This window comes from Pogona vitticeps, chromosome W, assembly GCF_051106095.1.
Source record: "Pogona vitticeps strain Pit_001003342236 chromosome W, PviZW2.1, whole genome shotgun sequence".
NCBI classification, from domain to species: Eukaryota; Metazoa; Chordata; class Lepidosauria; order Squamata; family Agamidae; genus Pogona; species Pogona vitticeps.
The window spans coordinates 1,572,496-1,595,323 of record NC_135798.1 but is presented as its reverse complement, the minus strand read 5'-3'; the positions used below and the strand labels follow the sequence as shown (position 1 = coordinate 1,595,323).

Below are 22,828 nucleotides of genomic sequence, written 5' to 3'. Positions count from 1 at the left end.
GAGGAGACCCTGCTAATTACTGACCGATAAGCCTACTTAGCACAATCAGTAAGCTGTATGCAAGATATCTACTGGGGAGGCTTTCAGACTGGCTTCAAGTAGAAAATATATTGACTGATGTGCAGGCAGGATTTAGGCCAGGGAAGTCTACCTTGGATCAGGGCTTCATCCTACAACACCTAGCTCACAAATACTCCTCCCCCAAAGGAGGTGCCCTGTATGCAGCCTTTATTGATTTTAAGTCCACCTTCGATCTTATCCCAAGACATAAACTTTGGGCCAAATTTGAATCTACGAACATAGACAGACGACTGCTTCTGCTAATGAGAAGACTATATGAAAATACTCATCTGAGAGTGCTCTGTAATTCAGCAGGAGTTCTATCCAATCCAATCCCAGTTTTCAATGGGGTCAAACAGGGTTGTATACTGGCTCCCACCTTGTTTAACTTCTATATTAATAACATAGCTGACTACACAACAACAAAAAATGTATCTGTTATTTCAAATGATTTAACATAATAAAATGTTCTTCTGCCATCCCTGTTAACTAAAGAAGTCAGCAACTGAGGGTGCCATATTGTGACAGCTCAGACCCTTTTGTTTTAACCAGCTGCCCCTTTTTGCCTTCTCATTATTCCCCCCGCTTCCAATTCTGCAAGTCTGTTTGCAGTAGCCTATTAGAAAAGTTTTGCTGCACAAGGAGAAATGAAATTAGAGAACCTCAGCAATTCTTAGTTTTGACCATTGTATTTAGAATGTAGGTAACCTAGTTCTCTGCTGGCTGGATAGAACAACAAGTTGGGTCCTTGACTGCTGAGATACATTAAGCAGACTCCTGTAGCCGCTTTGAGCAGGAAGGAGCAGGTGCAGAATAATGCAACACTACAGAGTCCACCTCATGACCTATAGACAATGGTTCCCAACCTTGGGTCCCCGGATGTTCAGGGCTAGGAAAATTGTTCGTAAGAGCACCTCATTTCATTGCACCCACTTGTGAGTGCAATGACAAATAAATTTCTTATGTCTTATGTCTTATGTCTTAAAAAAGAAGAAAGATGTGGCTATGTACACAAAGAAAGAACTGGAACCAAAACTATTTTTTGCCTCAGACAACGGAAGGATACTAATGGTGGAAATCCAAAGAGAATAAAAGAAAATGCTAATTACCTGTATTAATATTTACGCGCCAAATGGAAATCAAGAAACTTTTTTAAAACAACTGCAACTAGAACAAATAAAGATTATGACTACTATTGCGTGATGGGAGATTTAAATGTTTCTGACAAAGAACTGGACACAAAATCAGATAAAATAACCAAAAAAAGAGAGAGAGGAACAATCTCAATAAATTTTCTACAACTGGCGGAAGAACTAAATATCATAGATGCTTGGAGGACATGTAATCCAAAGAAAAGAGACTATACCTTTTATTCGAACAGACATAAATCGTGGTCAATAATTGATGCATGTTGGATCTCAACAAGCCTAATGAAAGAATTGGAGCAAATAGACATTTTATCTAACACATTTGCAGACCACAGTCCGATTTCATTACAACTGGGTAGTAAATCCAATTTAATTAAAAGATCAATACTTCACATTTAAAAATGAGGAATTTATTAAGCAAATAAAAGAAGACATGGACTTCTTCAAACAAAATACGAGTCCAGAAACATCAATGACAATGGTTTGGGAGGCAAGTACCCAACTCCGGGAGGCAGTGGAAGACAGGAGGGCCTGGCGTGCTCCGGTCCATGGGGTCACAAAGAGACGGACATGACTAAATGACTAAACAGCTCCTTAAGATACCCATTGGGGGGGAACATTGAGTCAGGAGGGTGGTAGAAGAGCTTCTCTTTTTTCCATTTTTTTATTTTTAAACTACTAGGAATGGGGTAGGGAATACAGAAGGTAAAAGGGGGTGCAGGGGATGGGAAGAGGATTGAGGATAGGGGAACATAAAGGATAGGAGAACATAAAGTATACAATCATCCACTCTATTCGTATTAAGTATGCATGCCTCTGATCTATTCATTTTCCATGCCCCCCCCAAATCTTTGTATTCTTATATATATATATATCTGTGTACTATTTGATTATCCTCTAAATATCAGCTTATATTCATATTTTAGTTTAAGTCTAAGTTATTCCAACTCTATCAAGGAATCGAGACCAATTATAAAATACATCCCCTTTCATTTTCCTTCTGCCTTGGACATATCGGCCTGTCTGAAAGGCTATCCATTTCTGGCACTTCCCATATTTTCTCACTACCCGTCTCTCATTTCTGTATCCAGGATAGTAGTCTGATTTTTAAAATCACCTTTTCTAACTATTATAACTGGGTATTCCACGTGACAACTTCCAATCCCATCTATGTTATCTTCAATGTTGTCTGGCATCTCTCTCAATAAAAACTGTTCTGGAGTTACAATTTCATTCAGTTGCTGTTTAACCTCTGATGGTTTCCCCTTTATCAAGCCTTCTAGCTCTCTAAGTTGCTCATTACCTGCTGAAATCCTGTTATTATTGTCATTTGCATGGTAACCAGCCATTCTTTCTCAGGCAACATTGCCGCTAGGTATATCCTCCCCCTCCTTGCCCAGAAATTGTAACAGTATTCTTAGAATCCACACAGTCCAGCCAAAAGAGAGTCCAAAGTAAGGATCAAACAGGGAACCAGTCTCTCCTACAAAGAAAAGTCGTCGTAGTCCTGTAATAACTCCAGATCTGATTTTCTTCGGTCCTCCATCTGTTCTGTTGAGTTTCTCGCTGATGAACTAATAGTTTGTTTGTTGTCCGTTTCCCAAGACTTTATTCTTCCTTCCAGAACCAAAGACGCTTCTGTTATCAATGTCCCATTCGACTAACTTCTCCCACTCTTCAGTCTATGTCACCACACTGATGATTCATCGCCTATTTTTTTGCTTGTTCCGAAAATCCTGTGCCTCCTGCTCCAAAGATAGGGTTTTATTTTCAAAGTCCACTCAGCTAGTAAGGAGTGTCCAGATTGCACAGCACTGACAAGATTTCAGTCCCTGTTGAGTAGTATTTCCTCTGGGATTTTTTTCCAGAAACACAAAATCTTTCCGTCCAGTATATCTAAATGACCTTGGCCAGCTTGCTAATTATACATTTGCTGTTTATCAGGCAGTTCACTTTAAAAAAAAACAAGCTGGCATGCTGGCCTGCTGCCACCTCTCTCCTTTCGGTCAGGTACTTTTACATTATTTTCTTCAACACATTCATGAGGTTATTCATAAATCAAAGGCTTACTTTGCTATTGTTTCTGTTCTCCTTCCTCAGGTGGGGGTGGAGTTTTCGCACAGCTTTCTGCCATAAGATATGGCCTCCCGTCTCCAGCCTGCACGTGGGTGAATTTTCAGAGGGAAGAAAGACCCGGTTGCTGCCAAATCTTCTACCTTCTGGGCTCACGATCTGCTTGGGGGGTGTCCTCTCCTGGGCTCCCCTTCTGTCCCCCCCTTTCTAGGGGGACAACAGGCCGGACGGTTCCAGTTTTCCCCGGCAGCTGTTTGCCAGGTGCTGCTGGCTTCACTGCAGTCAAGCGCCGCCCGGTAGAGGAGCTTCTTGACTCGGTGCAGATCAAACAGGAACTGGACATCCAAGGAGTGCGCCTGCACATCTCTCTCTCTCTCCTTTAACCCCCCCCCACAAACATCTTTATGGTCTCCCAGGGAAACACTTGCCAAGAGGGCTCCTCATGAGTTTTGGGTGGACAATATTGTTGGGGTGGTGGGTGGAGAGAGAGGAGAGTGGGGGGGTTTCAACTGCAGAGGGTGATGATGACTGTCTCCTCCCCAGGAGAAGGTAAGAAGTGGGATACCCCAAGGCTGAGTCCTGGGTCTGGTCCTCTTCAACATGAGTAATGACTTGGATTAAGGAAGTTATTTATTGATTTGAATGATTGAATTGATTTATATATACCGCCCATCTGGGCGCTTTACATAACATAATAAAACAGACAATACCATAAGAAGACAAAGTATAAATTGCTCAAAACAAAATTAAACAAATAAAAATGACATCAATAAGCATTAATATTAAGAACCGAAAGGATCAGACGGCAGGGTTGAACAATAAAATGAGTCAAGATAGTCAACAATAAGAGGAGTCAACCACTCAGCTGGGGAGATCTTACTGGAGAGGCCAGTCCAGCCAGAAGGAAACGTTCTGTCAGATAACAAGGTCCCAAACTGTTTAGAGTTTTGTATGTTAACACCATTACCTTGAAGCTGGCATGGAAACGAACAGGTAACCAGTGCAGGGCAGCCAAGGTGGGGGAAATACGCTGATGTCTCCTCAGACTACTTAGCAGTCTGGCGGCGGAGTTCTGGACCCGTTGGAGTTTCTGTGATAGCCCCAAGGGCAGCCCCACATAGAGAGCATTGCAGTAGTGTAATCACCAGACTACCAGTGCATGGACCAGCGTGCTGATGGATCCTGTGTCAAGGTAAAGATGCAGCTGAGTGATTCATCTTTGATGAAAATAGGCGGTGTGGACCACAGACACTCAGTGGGACTCCATTGATAGCGCTTGGTCCAAGAGTACGCCCAAACTGCGCACCTCATCCTTCATGGTAAGAGAGACCTCACCGAAGGAAAGGGAGGCTACCAAACCACAGAAAATAGGGACCCCAAACAAAGGATTTCCACCTTCTCCAGATTCAGCCTCAGCCTATTATCCTTCAACTACCCCAGTAAAGCATCCAGGCAGAGCTCAAGGAATGGGACAGCATTCACCACAGAAGGGTGGAAGGAGAGATAGAGCTGGGTGTCATCTGCATATTGATGGCACGAAGCTCCAAAACTCCAGATGACCATTCCCACCTGCCTCATATAAGTATTAAATAGCATTGGGGAGATAATTGACCCCTGTAGGACTCCACAATTATAGAGTCCACGGAGCGGACAGCATCTCCTCAAGCTGCACCCTCCAAGGAGGATACCATGGTCACTCATAGATCAAGGAGGACCAGCAAGGACATTTTGCCCCTGTCGGTCTCCTTCAAAAGGTCATCTTGCATGCTGTCTCCCTGCCATTATGCAGTCTAAACCCAGTATGGAATGGATCAAGGGCATTGGTCTCCTCCAGGAGTGCATAAAGTTGAATGGCTACCACTCTCTTCACCAGCTTGCTCATGAAAAAGGCTTGTAAGCTGCCTAACGAAGAAGACTGTGTGCCCTGAAAGGTGAATTAAAAAGAAATGGGCTAAATCACAAGCAAGGTCAGTCTGGCCCCAGTGGGAGAAAGGTCCAGAGGGGCCTTTGTGGGGGCAGGACAAGTCTGAGAAGGGGGTCCACCTTCCCTTGCAGGCCTCCCGACAAGCGTGGTGAGGCGCTGGCTTGCGTTTTGGCATGCGCCATGTTCTGGTGAGGGTGTGCTTGTTAAATAATATACTGTATATGTATATATTCAGAGAGAGAGAGAGAGAGAGAGAAAGCATCTGATGGGTGAAAGCGTGAGGAGAGATCCCAGCACTTTCCCCCTCTTGACTTGCACCGACAATGTGCCGGAGGAAGGCAGGGGCTGAAAAGAATGCTGGCCTTTCCACCCCCCCCCCACTTATCTTCCGTGGGTCTCTCCCACCGCAGTGTTAAAAAAGACAAGGAAGGCAGGCAAAAGAGTGGCTTTAGCTGCTCCCTCCTTCTTGAACAGGGGGCTGAGAGGGGCTCTTTCATGCTCCTTGGTCACTTTGTTTGGGACCCCTCCCCAGGCATCCTCCCCTCAGTTGAAAAGCCCCCTCCTTGGGATCCTCCAAGGGAAGATTGGGGGGATCCCACAACAAAGTAGGTGGGGGGAGGAAGAAAGACCGGAAGGGGTAGAGCCTCAAAGGCATTTAAAAAGGCATTCCTCTAAAATCCATGATGTAAAAAGGCATCTTTCTCTGTCTCTCAGAAATCCTCCATTTTCACTCTCCGTGCTGTCACCCCCCTTCTTTCTTCTTCCAGCTGACGACCAATCATGGTGAAGGAAAAGTGGTCTCTCTCCACCTCTGATTCCCATGAAAACTGCAGGTGTTATTTACATTCGTTGAGGGAATGTTTGGACTTCAGAGACTCTTCTCTGTGGAATCCTAGCAACCAGATAACAGACTGGCAGCTAGGGGAAAGATGGATTTCCCATCTTTCAAAATGGATTCCTTCTTCATAGTTACCTGACTACATATCCCATCTAGAATACACACTCTAGATTCAAGAACACATGCTGCACATCAGAAAAAGATTTTTTTTAATTTTTTAAATTTTATTTCAACTACCAATGCATATCTAAGCCTACATTACAAACATCCCAAACCCTCCCCCCCCCTTTGAGGACAGGGGTCCAGACCTCATTACATTCCAGCTTTCCCAAACTTCAGCGAGTATTGAAAAAAAAAAGAACTAAAAAGAGAACAAAGCCCATCAATCATTTTGCCCTATCTTCAGGTCTGACCCTGGGCCCAAGCATGTATTAAGTTCCAACTTTGTTTTGCATAGTCTCTCGGTTGATCTCGTAGCGCTTCTGATAGTGTGCCCAGTTCTATAATGTCCAGCATCTTCTTCAGGAGCTCCTCCATTGTAGGTACATCTTCACTTTTCCATTTTTGGGCACAGAGTAACCTAGCTGCTATCAATATATACATCAAACAATATTTAATTTTCTTGTCAGTAATTTCTGGCATAATGTTTAATAATGCTATTTCAGGTCTCAAGTTTAATTTCTTTTGAATAATTCCTCTTATCATTCCCCACACCTGTAACCAATAGCCCCTAGCTTTTTCACATGACCACCACATATGATAGAAAGTTCCCACCTTTTTTTTATATTTCCAACAGATATTGCTACCGCTTTCTGACATTTTCGCCAGTTTTATAGGAGTATAATGCCATCTGTAAAACATTTTAAGGGCATTTTCTCTTAGATTTACTGGCTTAATCATTTTACAACAACTTTCCACATCATCGTCCAGTGATCAATATCAATGTTATAACCGAAATCCCTTGCCCATTTTATCATTGTTTCCTTTACCCTTTCATCTTCCAATTCATATTCCAATAAATATGTGTACATTTTCTTTATTATTTTCTCATCAAATCCAGAGTTTATCTACCTGTACTTCACCTTCAAAAAAACCCAAATTTCCATCTTTTCTATATCTTGATTCTAATTTATTCAATGACCACCAATCTGATGCCACCCCTAGTTCCTCTAGTTCTTGCTTACTTTTTAAGTTTTGTTCTCTATTAAGTAACTCTTTGTAAGTTAACATCATCCCTTTTGGATTCAACACTTTCATTGTAAAGGCTTCTATGGGGGCTACCCATAATGGGGTTCTCTTATATGTTTGTGCTCGGAATTTATACCACACTAGATCCAATGCTTTCCTTACAATATGTTCCATAAAACGTGATTGTTCCTTATCTTTCCCATACCACACATATGCGTGCCAACCCATGCTTAGGTCATGCCCTTCTAGTTTCAGTAGTCTTTGGTTTCCCAGGTTTATCCATTCTTTTATCCATGTCATTGCACATGCCTTATAATATAATAACCAATTTGGGAGTCCTACCCCTCCCCTTTCTTTAAAGTTCTGTAACAGCTTGAGTTTTATTCTTGGTTTCTTAGTCTTCCATGTAAATTTGGTTATCAGATGATCCAGTTCTTTAAAATATTTAAAGTTCAATAATATTGGTAGGTTTTGGAAAAGAAATAGTAATTTAGGCAAAATCATCATCTTTATCGTTGCAATTCTTCCCATTAACGATAGTTGAAGGTTACTCCAATCTTCCAAGTTCTTCTGAATTTCCTTCTGTACTCTAAGGTAGTTCTCTTTCATTAGGTTGCTAGGTTTTTTGGTGATGATGACTCCTAGATATTTAATTTTTTGTACTACTTCAAAATTAATTTCTCTCAGCAGTTTTCCAGCTTCTTCTTTATTTATGTTTTTAATCATAACTTTTATTTTTTGATGATTGATTTGGAGACCAGCCACTTGTCCATACTCTTGTATGATTCTCAATAATTCTTCTAGGTCTCCCTGAGGATTCTCAAGTATTATTACCAGATCATCTGCATACACTTGTACCTTAAATTCTTCGCCTCTAATTTTAAGTCCTTTGATTCTTTCATTGGCTCTTATCTGTCTATTTAGGACTTCCAGTGTTAATATAAATAATGGACAACACTGTCTTGTGCCTTGTTCAATAGATATACTCTCCGTTAAGTTCCCATTGACCTTAATCTTGGCTTCTTACTTCGAGTACATTGCTTTAATTATTTGTAGAAATTTCCCTTCCACTCCCATTTCCTTCAACTGAAGCATCATAAACTCCCAGTTGACATTATCGGCTTTCTCTGGGTCTAAAAAGATTAACATCATCTGCTTTCTTGGATGAAATTCATAGTATTCTAGAATGTCTATTATCATCCTTATGTTTGATGACATTTTCCTTTTAGGGAGGAAACCTGTTTGATCTTTATGTATTGTTTCTCCTAAAATTTCCTTTAATCTTGCAGCCCAGATGGTTGTAAAGATCTTATAATCCACATTTAGTAGAGAGATTGGTCTATAATTCTTGATTTTGTTCTTTTCGGTCCCCTCTTTATGTATTAAAGTAATATGTGCCTCTTTCCAAGTACTTGGTATTACCCCCTTGGACTCAATAATTCGATTAACTTCTTAAATTGAGGACTTAAGATTTCTTCAAACACCTTATAATATTCAGCTGGTAGTCCGTCTGGTCCTGGAGATTTGCCATTTTCCTGTTTTCTCCAACCCTCTTGAATCTCCTCCATTGTGATTGATTTATTTAATTTCTCCAATTGTTGGGGGTAAAACTTCTATTTTGGAGATTTATTCACGTATTCTAGTTGCTTCTCTTGCTCTACTTCTCTTTTCTTATAGAGGCCAGTATAGAATTTTACTATTTCTTTTTCAATCTCCTTTTGCTTATAGATTTCCTTTCCCTGCTTATCCAGTATTTCCGTAATTCTCGTTTTCTCTCTCTCTTTTTTTATTCTATATGCTAACCATCTTCCCGGCTTATTTGCATTCTCAAAAAAGTTCTGTCTTGCAAATTTTATTTGTTTCTCCAACTCTTCTTGCTCTAACAAATTAATTTTATGCTGTAGAATATTTATCTTATTCAGCAAACTCTTGTTAGTTGGAGATTTTTTAAGTTCCGTTTCCTCCTTTCTTAAGGACATGGCCAGAATGTGATATTGTTTGTTCCTCTCCTTTTTTCTTTGTATATTATATTCTATTGCCCATCCACGGAAAAAGGCTTTCGCAGCATCCCATATCACTGTCATCTCAGTATCCCGGGGTCTATTTATTTCAAAAAAGAATTTTAATTCCTTCCTAATTTTATTCAGAAATTGTTCTTCTCTCAGTAGATGACTATTCAACTTCCATGAGCCTCTTCTTGGTATTTGTCCTAAGCTCATCCATATTGGATTGTGATCTGCATATGTGTTTGGTAGGATCTCAATTTCATTCACTTGATGAGAAAGTTCCGCTGAAATCCAACAATTATCTATTCTTGACCAGGAGTTATGTCGATCAGAATAAAATGTATAGTCCTTTCTTTTTGGATTTCTGGTTCTCCATATGTCTACTAGACTTAATTCTTCTGCCATTTCTAAAAATACTTTGGGTATGATATTCCTTGTTCTTTTCTTCCCTTTTCCATCACTCGTAGATGTATCCTTTTCTTTGCTCACTACTGCATTAAAGTCACCCATGATGCATATTTTCTGTTCCGCCTTTGGGATTAATTGATTCTTCAATTGAAGAAAAAAGTTGTGCTGGGATTCATTTGGTGCATATATATTCACCAATAGTATCTCTTCTCCCTCATAGGAAATTTCCACCATCAATAATCTCCCATCTTCTGAGGTGAAGACCAGCTTTGGTTTTAAATATTTTTTGATATATATTGCAACTCTTTGTTTCTTCTGTTGATTTGAAGCCATAAAAGTTTCTCCTAATCTAGGCATTACTAACAATTTTTTATCTTTTTCTCTTATGTGCGTTTCTTGAATAAAAATAATATCCGCCTTCGTTTTAACAAGTTTGTTAAATATTTTCGTTCTCTTCTGAGGCGAGTTTAGCCCTTTAACATTCACTGAGATGCACTTAATTTGTTCCACCATCTGCGTGTTTCTTACTACCCGTTTTATCTCTCTTTTCTTTGCTTCTGGTTCTCCTTGCTACCGGGGATCTCTTTGACCTCTCTTCTTCTCCTGCCTGTTCTCCTCCTCCTCCTTGTTCTTCTTCTGAGTCTTCAATCATCCACTGTAGTTCCTCTTCATTTAGCTTCAATTTTTGTTTCATTTCTATTAAAAACTTCTGGCTTTACTTTTACTGTTCAGGTTGTATCTTCTAGTCTCCCACGTCAGGTACTTCTGGTACTTGCCATGAGAAGGGAATTTTCCTGTCAATTAATATTTTGGTGATAAAATAGTATTCTTGTCTTTTTTTCCGCATACTCCAAGGCACCTGTTTCAAGACGTTTATTTTTGTTCCTTTTATTGTCAAGTCCTTCTTTCTGTTGGCTTTGAGGATCTTTTCTTTTACTATTCTTCTCATAAATTTTATATGGATTTCCTTTGGCAGTTTATTTTTTTCTCGTATACATATTGGCCTGTTGATAAACATTTTCAATAGAATTTTGTATCTCCTCCTTAGTCATTCCGATCTGTTCAACCAGTTCTCCAGAAATTAATGTTATTAATTCCTGTGGCGTCTCTTCAGGCGTCTCTTCCAGATTCTGAATCCTCAGAAAATAAGAGGCTTTCTCCATCTCTAATGTAAGAAGATGTGACTGCATCTCATCTTTTTCTGTTTTAATGTCCTCTATGTCCTGTTCTGCTTTGTCTATTCTGCGCTCGACCTTCCCTACCGCCTGGTTAAAGGATGCTAACTTTTCATCCAAATTTTCCACCTTTTGATCTACGCGTCCCACAGCTTCTCTGACTTCCTGGATCTGCTCTGAAACTTGCTTAATGATGTTAGATTGCAAATCTTGCAGCGCGGCTTTAAAAGGGTCTGCAGTCATTAATTGAGTTGCCCCCGAAGTGGGATATCCTGGGGAGTCTTCCCTCTTTCTTGATGCCATAATATTTCCTTTTCGCTTTGCTTCCTCCTTTCTTCTTCTTCTTCTTCTTCTTCTCCTCCTCCTCCTCCTCTTCCTTTTTCTTTTCCCTTCCTCTTCTCTTCCTTCCCTCTAGTTGGAAGAAGACTAAAAATAAGGGAGAAAAAATAAAATGAAAGACCCCACCTCCTTTCTTGTTCCTGACAAGAAACTCTTTCCCCTTCTTCAAAACCGTACCCCAGCAGATACACAGTTATTCAGACACAAAATTCAGTACATCCATCAAAGTATAAAAGAAACAGCTCTACTGCAGTTTTCCTGATCAGCCACTAGAGGTCCCTAATTACTCATAAAAGAAGTGATGATTATTCTAGAAGTTTTCAGCATGCTGGGGAAGAGTTCTGATCAGCCACCAGAGGTCCTCAGCGTAGTCAAAAAGTCTCAGTTCTTGTTGAGTCGTCTCCTTATCAAACGAAGTGTAGAACAGCACCCAAAGACAGACAAACACAAGCCCAAATCTTCATGTTAAAATGGGTGACTGGGCCGTCAAAAACCATTTTAACACCTTTTATAATCCAAATGGGGTATTATAATCCAAAGTGTGTTCTATGAATCTCTTAAGTGGCAGTCTCTGCTAATCTGACTGTATCCGATAAAAAGAAAGGAAAAATTGAGTCCTATCTGAAAGTTCCACAGTCCTCTTTCACACTTAGAAGCTCTCCAAATGACTCTAATATATCATCAAGCATGTTAAACTGTCTCAAGGTCAATTCATTATTGCCACAACTCTGCTGTATAATTGCTCTCCGCGAGGGTGGCTGGAGCGTGAAGATTTCTGCAAGGCTGTTTATATTAGCCTCATCCGATTCCCTTACACGCTATCAACAGGCATTCCAATCACTCTCAACATCCAAAGAAGTCCTTTCCTTTAAATAGAAATCTCCCATCACTTGCCATCTGGAGTTCTTTCTTTTCTCAAAACGATCTTAGCTTTCCAGCCGCCCCCTCACTCCCTCTTTCTCAAAGTGGGGCAGCCTCTGTGGAAATGCAAAAACAAGAGACAAACGTAGTCCCGTGCTTGACTAGCCTCCGGGTTATAAATGTCTCTCGCATTCAGCTATAAATCTTTGGGTCGTTTACATTCCAGTTTCAATAACTCACTTTTTCAGAGTTCTTCAAGGTCTGAGCCCTGCATCCTCCCGGCGGAGCAAAACAGCTGCAGCAACATCAAAAAGATGGCATCCGAAAAGGAATCTTCGGTCTTCGGGAGAGAAATCTCTAGGGGAGAAGTTGCTCTCTGCTCCCCCAGATCTCTCTCAGCTCCCTATATGACTTAGGATGACATTCTCCTAGGTCTTTCCTCCCCCAGTTCAGGAATTGGGGGTATCAGAAACCCTCGGCATACAGCAGGAACTCTGGAGCTCCAGATCCCTGCTGCCTTGCTGTTTTCTAGCTCTGCCTTCATCAGAAAAAGAAATTAATTGCACAGTTATAAGATGGGGGAAACTTGGCTCAGCAAAACTAAAACTGAGAAGGATCTGGGAATTGTCGTGGATCACAAACCAAATATGAGACAACAGTTTGATGTGGCTACAAAAAAGGCAAATGCATTTTAGGCTCACTGTGAGTCCTTTGATGGGAATTCAGGTGACTGCTACAACTGAAGCTCCTTCCACATTCCACGCATTTATATAGTTTCTCCCGAGTGTGAGTTCTTTGATGGTTACTCAGCTGAGTGCTTTGACTGAAGCTCTTTCCACATTCCATGCATTTATATGGTTTCTCCCCAGTGTGAGTTCTTTGATGGTTATTCAGGGGAGTGCTGTGACTGAAGCTCTTTCCACATTCCATGCATTTATATGGTTTCTCCCCAGTGTGAGTCCTTTGATGGTAACTCAGTGAACTGCTGTGATTGAAGCTCTTTCCACATTCCATGCATTTATATGGTTTCTCTCCAGTGTGAGTTCTTTGATGGAAACTCAAGGAACTGCTCTGACTGAAGCTCTTTCCACATTCCATGCATTTATGTGGTTTCTCCCCAGTGTGAGTTCTCTGATGGTTACTCAGCTGAGTGCTTTGACTGAAGCTCTTTCCACATTCCATGCATTTATATGGTTTCTCCCCAGTGTGAGTCCTTTGATGGGAACTCAGGTGAGTGCTTTGAGTGAAGCTCTTTCCACATTCCATGCATTTATATGGTTTCTCCCCAGTGTGAGTTCTTTGATGGTTACTCAGGTGAGTGCTGTGATTGAAGCTCTTTCCACATTCCATGCATTTATATGGTTTCTCCCCAGTGTGAGTTCTTTGATGGTTACTCAGGTGAGTGCTGTGATTGAAGCTCTTTCCACATTCCATGCATTTATATGGTTTCTCCCCAGTGTGAGTCCTTTGATGGGAACTCAGGTGAGTGCTTTGAGTGAAGCTCTTTCCACATTCCATGCATTTATTTGGTTTCTCCCCAGTGTGAGTCCTTTGATGGAAACTCAAGGAACTGCTGTGACTGAAGCTCTTTCCACATTCCATGCATTTATATGGTTTCTCCCCAGTGTGAGTCCTTTGATGGGAACTCAGTGAACTGCTGTGACTGAAGCTCTTTCCACATTCCATGCATTTATATGGTTTCTCCCCAGTGTGAGTCCTTTGATGGGAACTCAGTGAACTGCTGTGACTGAAGCTCTTTCCACATTCCATGCATTTATATGGTTTCTCCCCAGTGTGAGTCCTTTGATGGAAACTCAAGGAACTGCTGTGACTGAAGCTCCTTCCACATTCCACGCATTTATATGGTTTCTCCCCAGTGTGAGTCCTTTGATGGGAACTCAGTGAACTGCTGTGACTGAAGCTCTTTCCACATTCCATGCATTTATATGGTTTCTCTCCAGTGTGAGTTCTTTGATGGAAACTCAAGGAACTGTTCTGACTGAAGCTCTTTCCACATTTCATGCATATGTGTGGTTTTCCCCCAGTGTGAGTTCTTTGATGGTTACTCAGGTGAATGCTCTGACTGAAGCTCTTTCCACATTCCACGCATTCATATGGTTTCTCTCCAGTGTGAGTTCTTTCATGCGAACTCAGGGTACTGCTCTTACTAAAGCTCTTTCGACAATGTAGGCATTTGTATGGTCTCTCACCTCTCAGGGATGTTTCACGTGAAGGACAATTACTCTGCATTGTGTTGCTCTTTCCTTGTTCAATGCATTGGCTTTGTCTCCCCTCTGGGTGGACTTTGTCAAGTCTATTGTTATCTGAAGCACCCTTGAATGTTTATTTCTCTAGGGAACATTTTCTCCTCCCCCCCCCCGTTGACTTTTTCAGATGATCAGAAATGCATCAACATCAAGAGCAGAAGGTGGAGATTTCTTTTTCCCACTTGTTTTCTGGCTTTCTTTCTTCACTTTTTCGCTTTTAGTGTGTCTAATTTTTTTCATCCTTCATATTTCTTTTTTTTCCACTGAGAGAATGACTGGCTAAATAGAATTCCATTTGTCCTCTTCATCACCTGATGGAGAGAAAAAGAGATGAAAGAAGAGTCCTATCTTCTAAAAGAGGAACCAGGGTCCTGCAGACCTCTCAATTTGACATCCATCTTAGGGAAAATTATTGAGGAGATTACAAAGCAGACACTCTGCAAGCAACTCGAAAACAATGCATTAACAGCTGAAAGCCAACATAGAAAGAAGGAAAGAACTGGGTGTGTTTTGCTTTGAGAAAATAAGTGTGAGGGGACAGACATAATAGAACTCTTTCCTAAAGAAGACGTTCCTAGTCGCTTTGGCCACGTGACCACAGAAACTGTCTATGGACAAAGGCTAGCTGTATGGCTTAAAAACGGGATGAACACCGCCCCCTAGACTCGGACATGACTGCACATTTGTCAAGAGGAACCTTTACCTTTTTTACACAAACTCTCCCACGCCCAACAGGATAGCTGGACCAGTCATGTCTCGCTGTGCACTGCTGGGGTCCTTCTTCTCCAGTAGTGCACCAATCCAGAACGGAGCTCTGCTGGCCCTTCCTTGCCTCTTCTTGTGGTCAATCAATCATTGCTTAGTGGGGAGAATCCTTGTCTCACTTCCTCATCGTAGAGGTCAGCTGCTGGGCAGGGAAGGGCAGAGCCACTTCCCAGATTGGAGCACCAACAGAGAAGGACTCTGGTAGTTCATGAGAAATTTTGAGCGGCTCAGCCGACCTATGGCGTATGAAGAGGTTATGAATATTGTTGCCGGGTTGGAAATAGTTTGGGTCCCATTCTCCTTTTTGTATATGATAGCATTGAGCAAGGGACGGGACTTTATAGACTGATAGCCCACTCCAAAGTCAAATGATTCTATCATTCGACATCACAGCTGGAGGACTCCCAGTTGCATGACGGGGGGATGTCAGGGACGTCCTCTCCATTCCTAATCATCTTTGTTGCCCTGTCTAGCTAAGCAAAATAACACAGGGAGAAAGTTTCCACTGTGCTCATTAACCTTAAGAACAGGACCCTTAAAAAATGCAATTGCAGCCTCTTCCATGTGCTACTTCGGATGGAAACTTTGGTAAGTCCTAAAAAGTTCACACAAAAAAACTAAAACACAAGATTAAGTGCTAAAATGATTCCACCACTCCCACCCTGTTAAAGGTGCTATTCCACAAGGGGAAGGGGCCAACTTGAGTTCCTAGTTTCACCAGCCTTTGAACCCTGTGATGAAACCTAGAAGGTGTGGAAATGGACAAAGCTTCCAACCCTATATTCCCACTTATCCCCTTATTTGGGGACAAAATACTGTTGACTGTATACTTTAAGCTCTGCATACCATCCTGACCAGGTAGGACACCCGAAGAGCAAAAATAGCCCACATCGCTCTGTGGCTAAGAAAGTTTCTTTAGACACTCAGACCCGCTGCCGTCACTGCTTTCCTAGGCCTCTGGAAGCGTCAGAAGGGAGTGATGGTGGCGGGGGGACCCTCCACGGTGCCTTCTGAGACCTCCAGATGCCTCAGAAGGAAGCAATGGTGGTGTTGGGGACCTCTGTGATACCTTCTGATGCCTCCGGAGGCCTCAGAAGGCACCACCGGGAGGCCCTCGCTGCCACCAGTCTTCCCAGGCCTCCGAAGACCTCAGAAGGGAGTGATGGTGGCGGAGGGGGACAGTATTTGCTCCACAAGAGGCACACACTTTTCACACCACTTTTTATTGGGGGGGAAGTGCACCTTATGGAGCGAAAAACGGTATCTGCCAGGTGAGGATCTACGTTTTTCTTGAATGCCTCCAGTGTTGGAGCACTCACCAACTCCTGAGGTAACTAATCTCACTGTTGTGATTCTGCAACAGTTTTTTTGGATATTGAACTAAAATCTTGCTTCCTTTCACTTGAGCCCATGGTTACATGTCCTGCTTTCTGTGATGACTGAGAAAAGATCCTGCTAAAAATGCTAAATAGCTAAACTAAACCTGCCTAGCTATTTCAGTCTTTCCTCCTAAGGCTTGGTGTCCAGCCCCCGATCGTCCTTGTCACCCCCCTCTGAACTTTTCCAATTTGTTAGCATCATTCCTGAAGTTTGGTGTCCAGAACTGGACACAATACTCAAGGCAAGGCCTCACTAGTGCTGAATAGAGGGGGACTAGCACCGTGCGGGATTTGGAAACTCACTTCTATTGTGTTTGTTGTTTAATCCTTTTGTCGTGTCTGACTCTTCGTGACCCCATGGACCACAGCACGCCAGGCCCTCCTGTCTACCACTGCCTCCGGGAGTTGGGTCAAATTCATGTTAGTTGCTTCGGTGACACTGTCCAACCATCTCGTCCTCCTCTTGCCTTCACACTTTCCCAACATCATGGTCTTTTCCAGGGAGTCTTCTCTTCTCATGAGATGGCCAAAGTATTGGAGCCTCAGCTTCAGGATCTGTCCTTCCAGTGAGCACTCAGGGTTGATTTCCATTAGAATGGATAGGTTTGTTCTCCTTGCATTCCAGGGGGCTCTCACCTCCATACCTCACTACAGGAAAAACCATAGCTTTGACTATGCGGACTTTTGTATTGTGATGTCTCTGTTTTTTAAGATGCTGTCTAGCTTTGTAATTGCTTTCCTCCCAAGAAGCAGGCGTCTTTTAATTTCATGGCTGCTGTCACCATCTGCAGTGATCATGAAGCCCAAGAAAGTGAGATCTGTCACAGCTTCCCCTTCTATTTGCCAGGAGGTGATGAGATGGGTTTTTGAGTTAAAATCTTTTAAGGCATATGGGTTTTGTAATTAAGAAATCAGCCAGAGAGGTTCCATCTTGTTTCTTTGTATAAAGTATCTGTGCTATGCTGACAAGTTGTTTTCTAGGCGAGCAGAGAGAATGTTATTCTGAAAGCCTGAGAAAGGACTCGGTGTGATTAGATAGATGGGAATTGTTGTGACCCTTTGAGAAACCACCGTAACCCAAATAACATCTGGTGAGTATGAGAAAGAAGTCATGTGGTGCAACAGGACTGTTTGCCTAGTAACATACTCTGATTGGATGACACCGTGGGAAGGTGCATTAAGCCCTTGCCAGTTACTCTTGAAAAAGGAACTTTTTGCCTATGGACATTGTCTTTCCAAGACCGACCTTTCAGTCATTCGTGACCTACTCTTCAGCTATTTGGGACTCACCCTAATGTCTTTCGAGACAGGCTGGTGGCCTACCTACATGGACTGGTTCCTATGCTTTGCTGGATTACTTTTGGACTTATGGGATTTTTCCTAAGGACTGTGCATGGACTATTTTCTATGGACTGTTCTATGGAATATTCTTTATGAACTCCTTTTCTTGGAATACTCCATATGGACTATGCTCTTGTAATTTTGTAAGGACTATGATATATTTACTGGATTTTTCTTTTCTAAGGACTATGGGACATATAAGGGATTTTTACTTTTGTTTAGGGGTTTTTATTCTATAGGATCACTGAGGACTATAGCCTTTTTATAACCTATTTGGATTATTTTGTTTTTACTAATGAATTACTGGAGAGGAACTGTTTTTATTCTTTTTAATGGGTTTTTGTGTTTTTTGTGTAAGGTTTTTGAATACTTTTCTATTTTTCATGTTTTCTTTGCCTCACTACATCTTTGTAACTAAACAGCACAATGCTAGTTTATTTGTTTTGGTTTAATATGGCTTTGATACTTAGTAACATGCTTTTTCTTTAATAAAATAAAGATTATAAAACTCATTTGGTTTCCTGAACAGTACACTTGTCATAGGGTCATCTGAGAGTGCTGCCTCGGCCTAGCTTACTTAGAGTCCTGTCAGTGGTGCAAGTTAAGTCTAAGGACTACAAAGCCCACTTGACCTTTTCACAATAATATCTGAGAGTACCAGGGTGTTCTTATGTGGGCAGACCTGTGAGAAGGAGTGTTGTATTATGGCTAGCTGAATTTGGACTCATTCAGCCCATTTTAGCATGTGCAAACTCCTGATTGCTCTCTGTCCAAGCTTACACGTGTGTTTTCGAACCCGTGTTTGCGACAGTCACAGCTTCCCCTTCTATTTGCCAGGAGGTGATGGGAATACTGGCTATGATCTTACTTTTTTTGATGTTGAGCTTCAGACTGTTTTTTGCACTATCCTCTTTTACCCTCATTAAGAGGTTCCTTAATTCCTCCTCACTTTCTGCCATCAGATTGATATCATCTGCATATTGGAGGTTATTGATATTCCGGCAATCTTAATTCTGGCTTGGGATTCTTCCAGTCCAGCCTTTCGCATGATGTATTCTGCATATAACTTAAATAACTTAAATATTGTCCCCCGGCACAATATACAGCCTTGTCGTACCCATTTCCCAATTTTGAACTAATCAGTTGTTCCATATCTAGTTCTAACTGTTGCTTCCTGTCCCACATATAGTTTCTCAGGAGACAGACAAGGTGGTCAGGCACACCCATATCTTTAAGGACTTGCCATAGTGTGCTGTGATCCACACAGTCAAATGCTTTTGCATAGTCAATGAAGCAGAAGTAGATCTTTTTCTGGAACTCTCTGGCTTTCTCCATAATCCAGGGCATGTTAGCAATGTCTCAAGTTTCTCTGCTCCTTTGAAATCCAGCCTGTACTTCTGGGAGTTCTCAGTCCACATACTGCTGAAGCCTACCTTGGAGGATTTTGAGCATAACCTTGCTAGCGTGGGAAATGAGTGCAATTGTACGGTAGTTGGAGCATACTTTGGCACTGCCCTTCTTTGGGATTGGGATGTAGACTGATCTTTTCCAGTCTTCTGGCCACTGTTGAGTTTTCCAAACTTGCTGGCATATTGAATGTAGCACCATGACAGCATCATTTTTTAACATTTTAAATAGTTCCACTGGGATGCCATCACCTCCACTGGCCTTGTTGTTAGACAAGCTTTCTAAGGCCCACTTGACTTCACTCTCCAGGATGTCTGGCTCTAGGTCAGCAACCACACTATCTGGGTTGATCGGGATATCCAAATCTTTCTGATATAATTCCTCTGTGTATTATTGCCACCTCTTCTTGATGTCTTCTGCTTCTGTGAGGTCCCTCCCGTTTTTGTCCTTTATCATGTTCATCTTTGCACAAAATGTTCCTTTAATATCTATGATTTTCCTGAACAGATCTCTGGTTTTTCCTTTTCTATTATTTTCCTCTATTTCCTTGCATTGTTCATTTAAGAAGGCCCTCTTATCTCTCCTTGCTATTCTCTGGGAGACTGCATTCAATTTTCTGTAACTTTCCCTATCTCCCTTCCATTTAGTTTCCCTTCTCACCTCTGCTATTTGTAAAGCCTTGTTGGACAGCCACTTTGCTTTCTTGCATTTCCTTTTCTTTGGGATGGTTTTTGTTGCTGCCTCCTATACAATGTTACAAGCCTGTAGTCAAAGTTCTTCAGGCACTCTGTCCACCAAATCGAGTTCCTTAAATCTGTTCTTCACTTCCACTGTGTATTCATAAGGGATTTGGTTTAGATGATACCTGACGAAGCCAGAGGTTTTTCCTACTCTCTTCAGTTTAAGCTTGAATTTTGCTATAAGAAGCTGATGATCAGAGCCACAATCGGCTCCAGATCTTGTTTATGCTGACTGTATAGAGCTTCTCCATCTTTGCCTGCAGAGAATATAATCAATCTGATTTCGGTATTGCCCGTCTGGTGACTTCCATGTGTAGAGTCACCTCTTGTGTTGTTGGAAAAGAGTGTTTGTGATGACCAACTTATTCTCTTGACAAAACTCTATTAGCCTTTGCCCTGCTTTGTTGTGAACTCCAAGGCCAAATTTTCCGATTGTTCCTTTTATCTCCTGACTCCCTACTTTAGCATTCCAATCTGCTAGAATGAGAAGAACATCTTTCTTTGGGGTCAGTTCTAGAAGGTGTTGTAAGTCTTCATAATATTGATCAATTTCAGTCTCCTCAGGATTGGTGGTTGGTGCATAAACTTGGATTATTGTGATGTTGAAAGGTCTGCCTTGGATTCGTATTGACATCATTCTATCTTTTTTTGAGATTATATCCCATTACAGCTTTTCCTACTCTCTTGTTGACTATGAGGGCTACTCCATTCTTTCTATGGGATTCTTGCCCACAATAGTAGATATGATAATCATCTGAGTTCAATTCGCCCATTCCTGTCCATTTTAGTTCACTGATGCCCAGGATGTCAATGTTTATTCTTGCCATCTCCTGTTTGACCACATCCAGCTTACCAAGGTTCATAGATCTTACATTCCAGGTTCCTATGCAGTATTTTTCTTTGCAGCATCGGACCTTCCTTTCACTTCCAGGCATGCCCAGAGCTCCGCGTCCTTTCGGCTTTGGCCCAACCACTTCATTAGCTCTGGAGCTACTTCTGTTTGTCCTCCACTCTTCCTCAGTAGCATGTTGAACGCCTTCCGGCCTGAGGGTCCCATCTTCCAGCATCATATCTTTTAGCCCTTTGTTTCTGATCATGGGGTTTTCTTGGCATAGATACTGGAGTGGCATTGCCATTTCCTACTCCAGGTGGATTGCGTTTAGTCGGAACTCTCCACTATGTCCTGTCCGTCTTGGGTGTCCCTGCACAGCATAGCCAATAGCTTCTCTAAGCTATTCAAGCTCTGCCACGACAAGGCACCAATCCATTAAGGAGTGAGCAATCCATGAAGGAGCTACTAATGCAGCCTAAAATAGAATTTGCCTCTTTTCTAGCCACATCACACTGTTGGCTCATATTTAGGTTGCGATCTACGACAATTTCCAGATCCTTCTCGCATGTAGTTTTGCTGTGCCAGGTCTTCCCCATCTCGTAACTGTGGAACTGGTTATTTTTATGAGATGCAGAACTTTGCACTTATCCCTGTTGAATTTCATTCTGTTGCTTTCAGCCCAGGGCTCCATCCTATCAAGGCCATTCTGGTCCATGTGCTTGTAGTCTCGAGATTAGACTACTGTAATGCGCTCTACGTGGGGCTTCTGACACTGATGCAGAAATTTCAAATGGCGGAGAACACGGCAGCCGGACTTCTTACTGGGGTGAGAAAACACCAACATATCTCCCCTACTCCGCCTGCCCTGTATTGGCTGCCCGTTCGTTTCCGCATTGAATTCAAAGTACTAATGATGACATATAAATCTCTAAACGATTTAGGACCTCAATATCTGACGGAACGCCTCCTTCTCCTACCTAGATCTACCCGAACCACTTGCTTTAGTCAAGATGGGCAGCTGAGAGGCCTAATGGCGATGGAGGCTTGAAGAGCAAGAACAAGAAACCAGGGCTTTTGAGCAGTGGCCCCTCGACTTTGGAACCGTCTCTCCCCCAAAGATATGTCTGGCTCCCTCGCTGATTGTTTTTAAGAGTCAACTGAAGAACTGGCTCTTTAGGCAGGCCTCCCCTCCCGTCAATACTTGGTTTATTGATATCCTTATGGTTTAAATGTTGTTGTTTATTTTATTTTATTCTTCTATGTTGTTAGCCACCCAGAGTAGACTTCAGTCTAGAGGGGCAGGATATTAAACAAATAAATAATTATTCCACCCAATTTGGTATCATCTGCAACTTTGACAAGCTTCCCTGCATCCCCAATCCACATCACTAATAAAAACACTGAAGAGCACAGGGCCCAGAACTGAGCCTTGGGGTAGCCCACGTCTGACCTCCTCCCAGTTAGAGAAGGACCCATTAATCATCACTCTCTGAGTACGATTATCCACCTGACGATCTATCCAGCCCACACCTAGTTAGCTTGCCAGACAGGATCTCTTGGGACACTTGGTCAAATGTTTTTCTGAAGTCAAGATATACAGAAAAACATATCCCTGGCTCAGCAATGCTATAAACAAAAAAGATCATGGAATTGTCATAGATCACAAAATGAATATTAGCCAGCAGTGTGATGCGGCTACAAAAAAGACAAACACTATTTTAGGAGGGGTTAACTGGAAGAGAGTCTCCAAATCCCACAAGGTCCTGGTTCCCCTCTATTCAACATTGGTTAGGTCACATCTAGAGTACTGTGTCCTGTTCTGGACCCCGCACCTCAAGAAGGATACTAACAAATTGCAGCAAGTTCAGAGGAGGCCAAGAGCATTCCACCAATGGAGGCATTCAAGAGAACGTAAGAACATAAGTAGAGCCCTGCTGGATCAGGCCAAGGGCCCATCTAGTCCAGCTTCCTGTATCTCACAGTGGCCCCAACAGAAGCCTCTGGGAGCACATGAGACAACGTGATCCCTGTCTCCTGATCCCCCTCTCTTGCATCTGGCCTTTGCAGGGACTTTCCT

General features: G+C 42.1%; 2 protein-coding genes across 6 annotated transcripts in view; one reads left to right on the top strand and one right to left on the bottom strand.

Moving 5' to 3' along the window:
• The window catches only part of LOC144584975 (uncharacterized), a 618,887-nt gene that overhangs the window by 22,831 nt on the left and 573,228 nt on the right, over positions 1-22,828 (top strand). The gene's annotated exons all lie outside the window — the stretch shown is intronic.
• Positions 1,597-22,828, bottom strand: part of LOC140702923 (uncharacterized) — a 59,786-nt gene continuing 38,554 nt past the window's right edge. For 3 of the 5 annotated variants that reach the window (XM_078382394.1, XM_078382396.1, XM_078382395.1), the window contains exon 2: positions 1,597-14,598. In XM_078382394.1, the coding sequence (XP_078238520.1) occupies positions 12,690-14,270 (1,581 nt within the window). In that variant the 5' untranslated portion in view covers positions 14,271-14,598 and the 3' untranslated portion in view covers positions 1,597-12,689. The other 2 variants (XM_078382397.1, XM_072984817.2) reach the window with 2 other exon arrangements.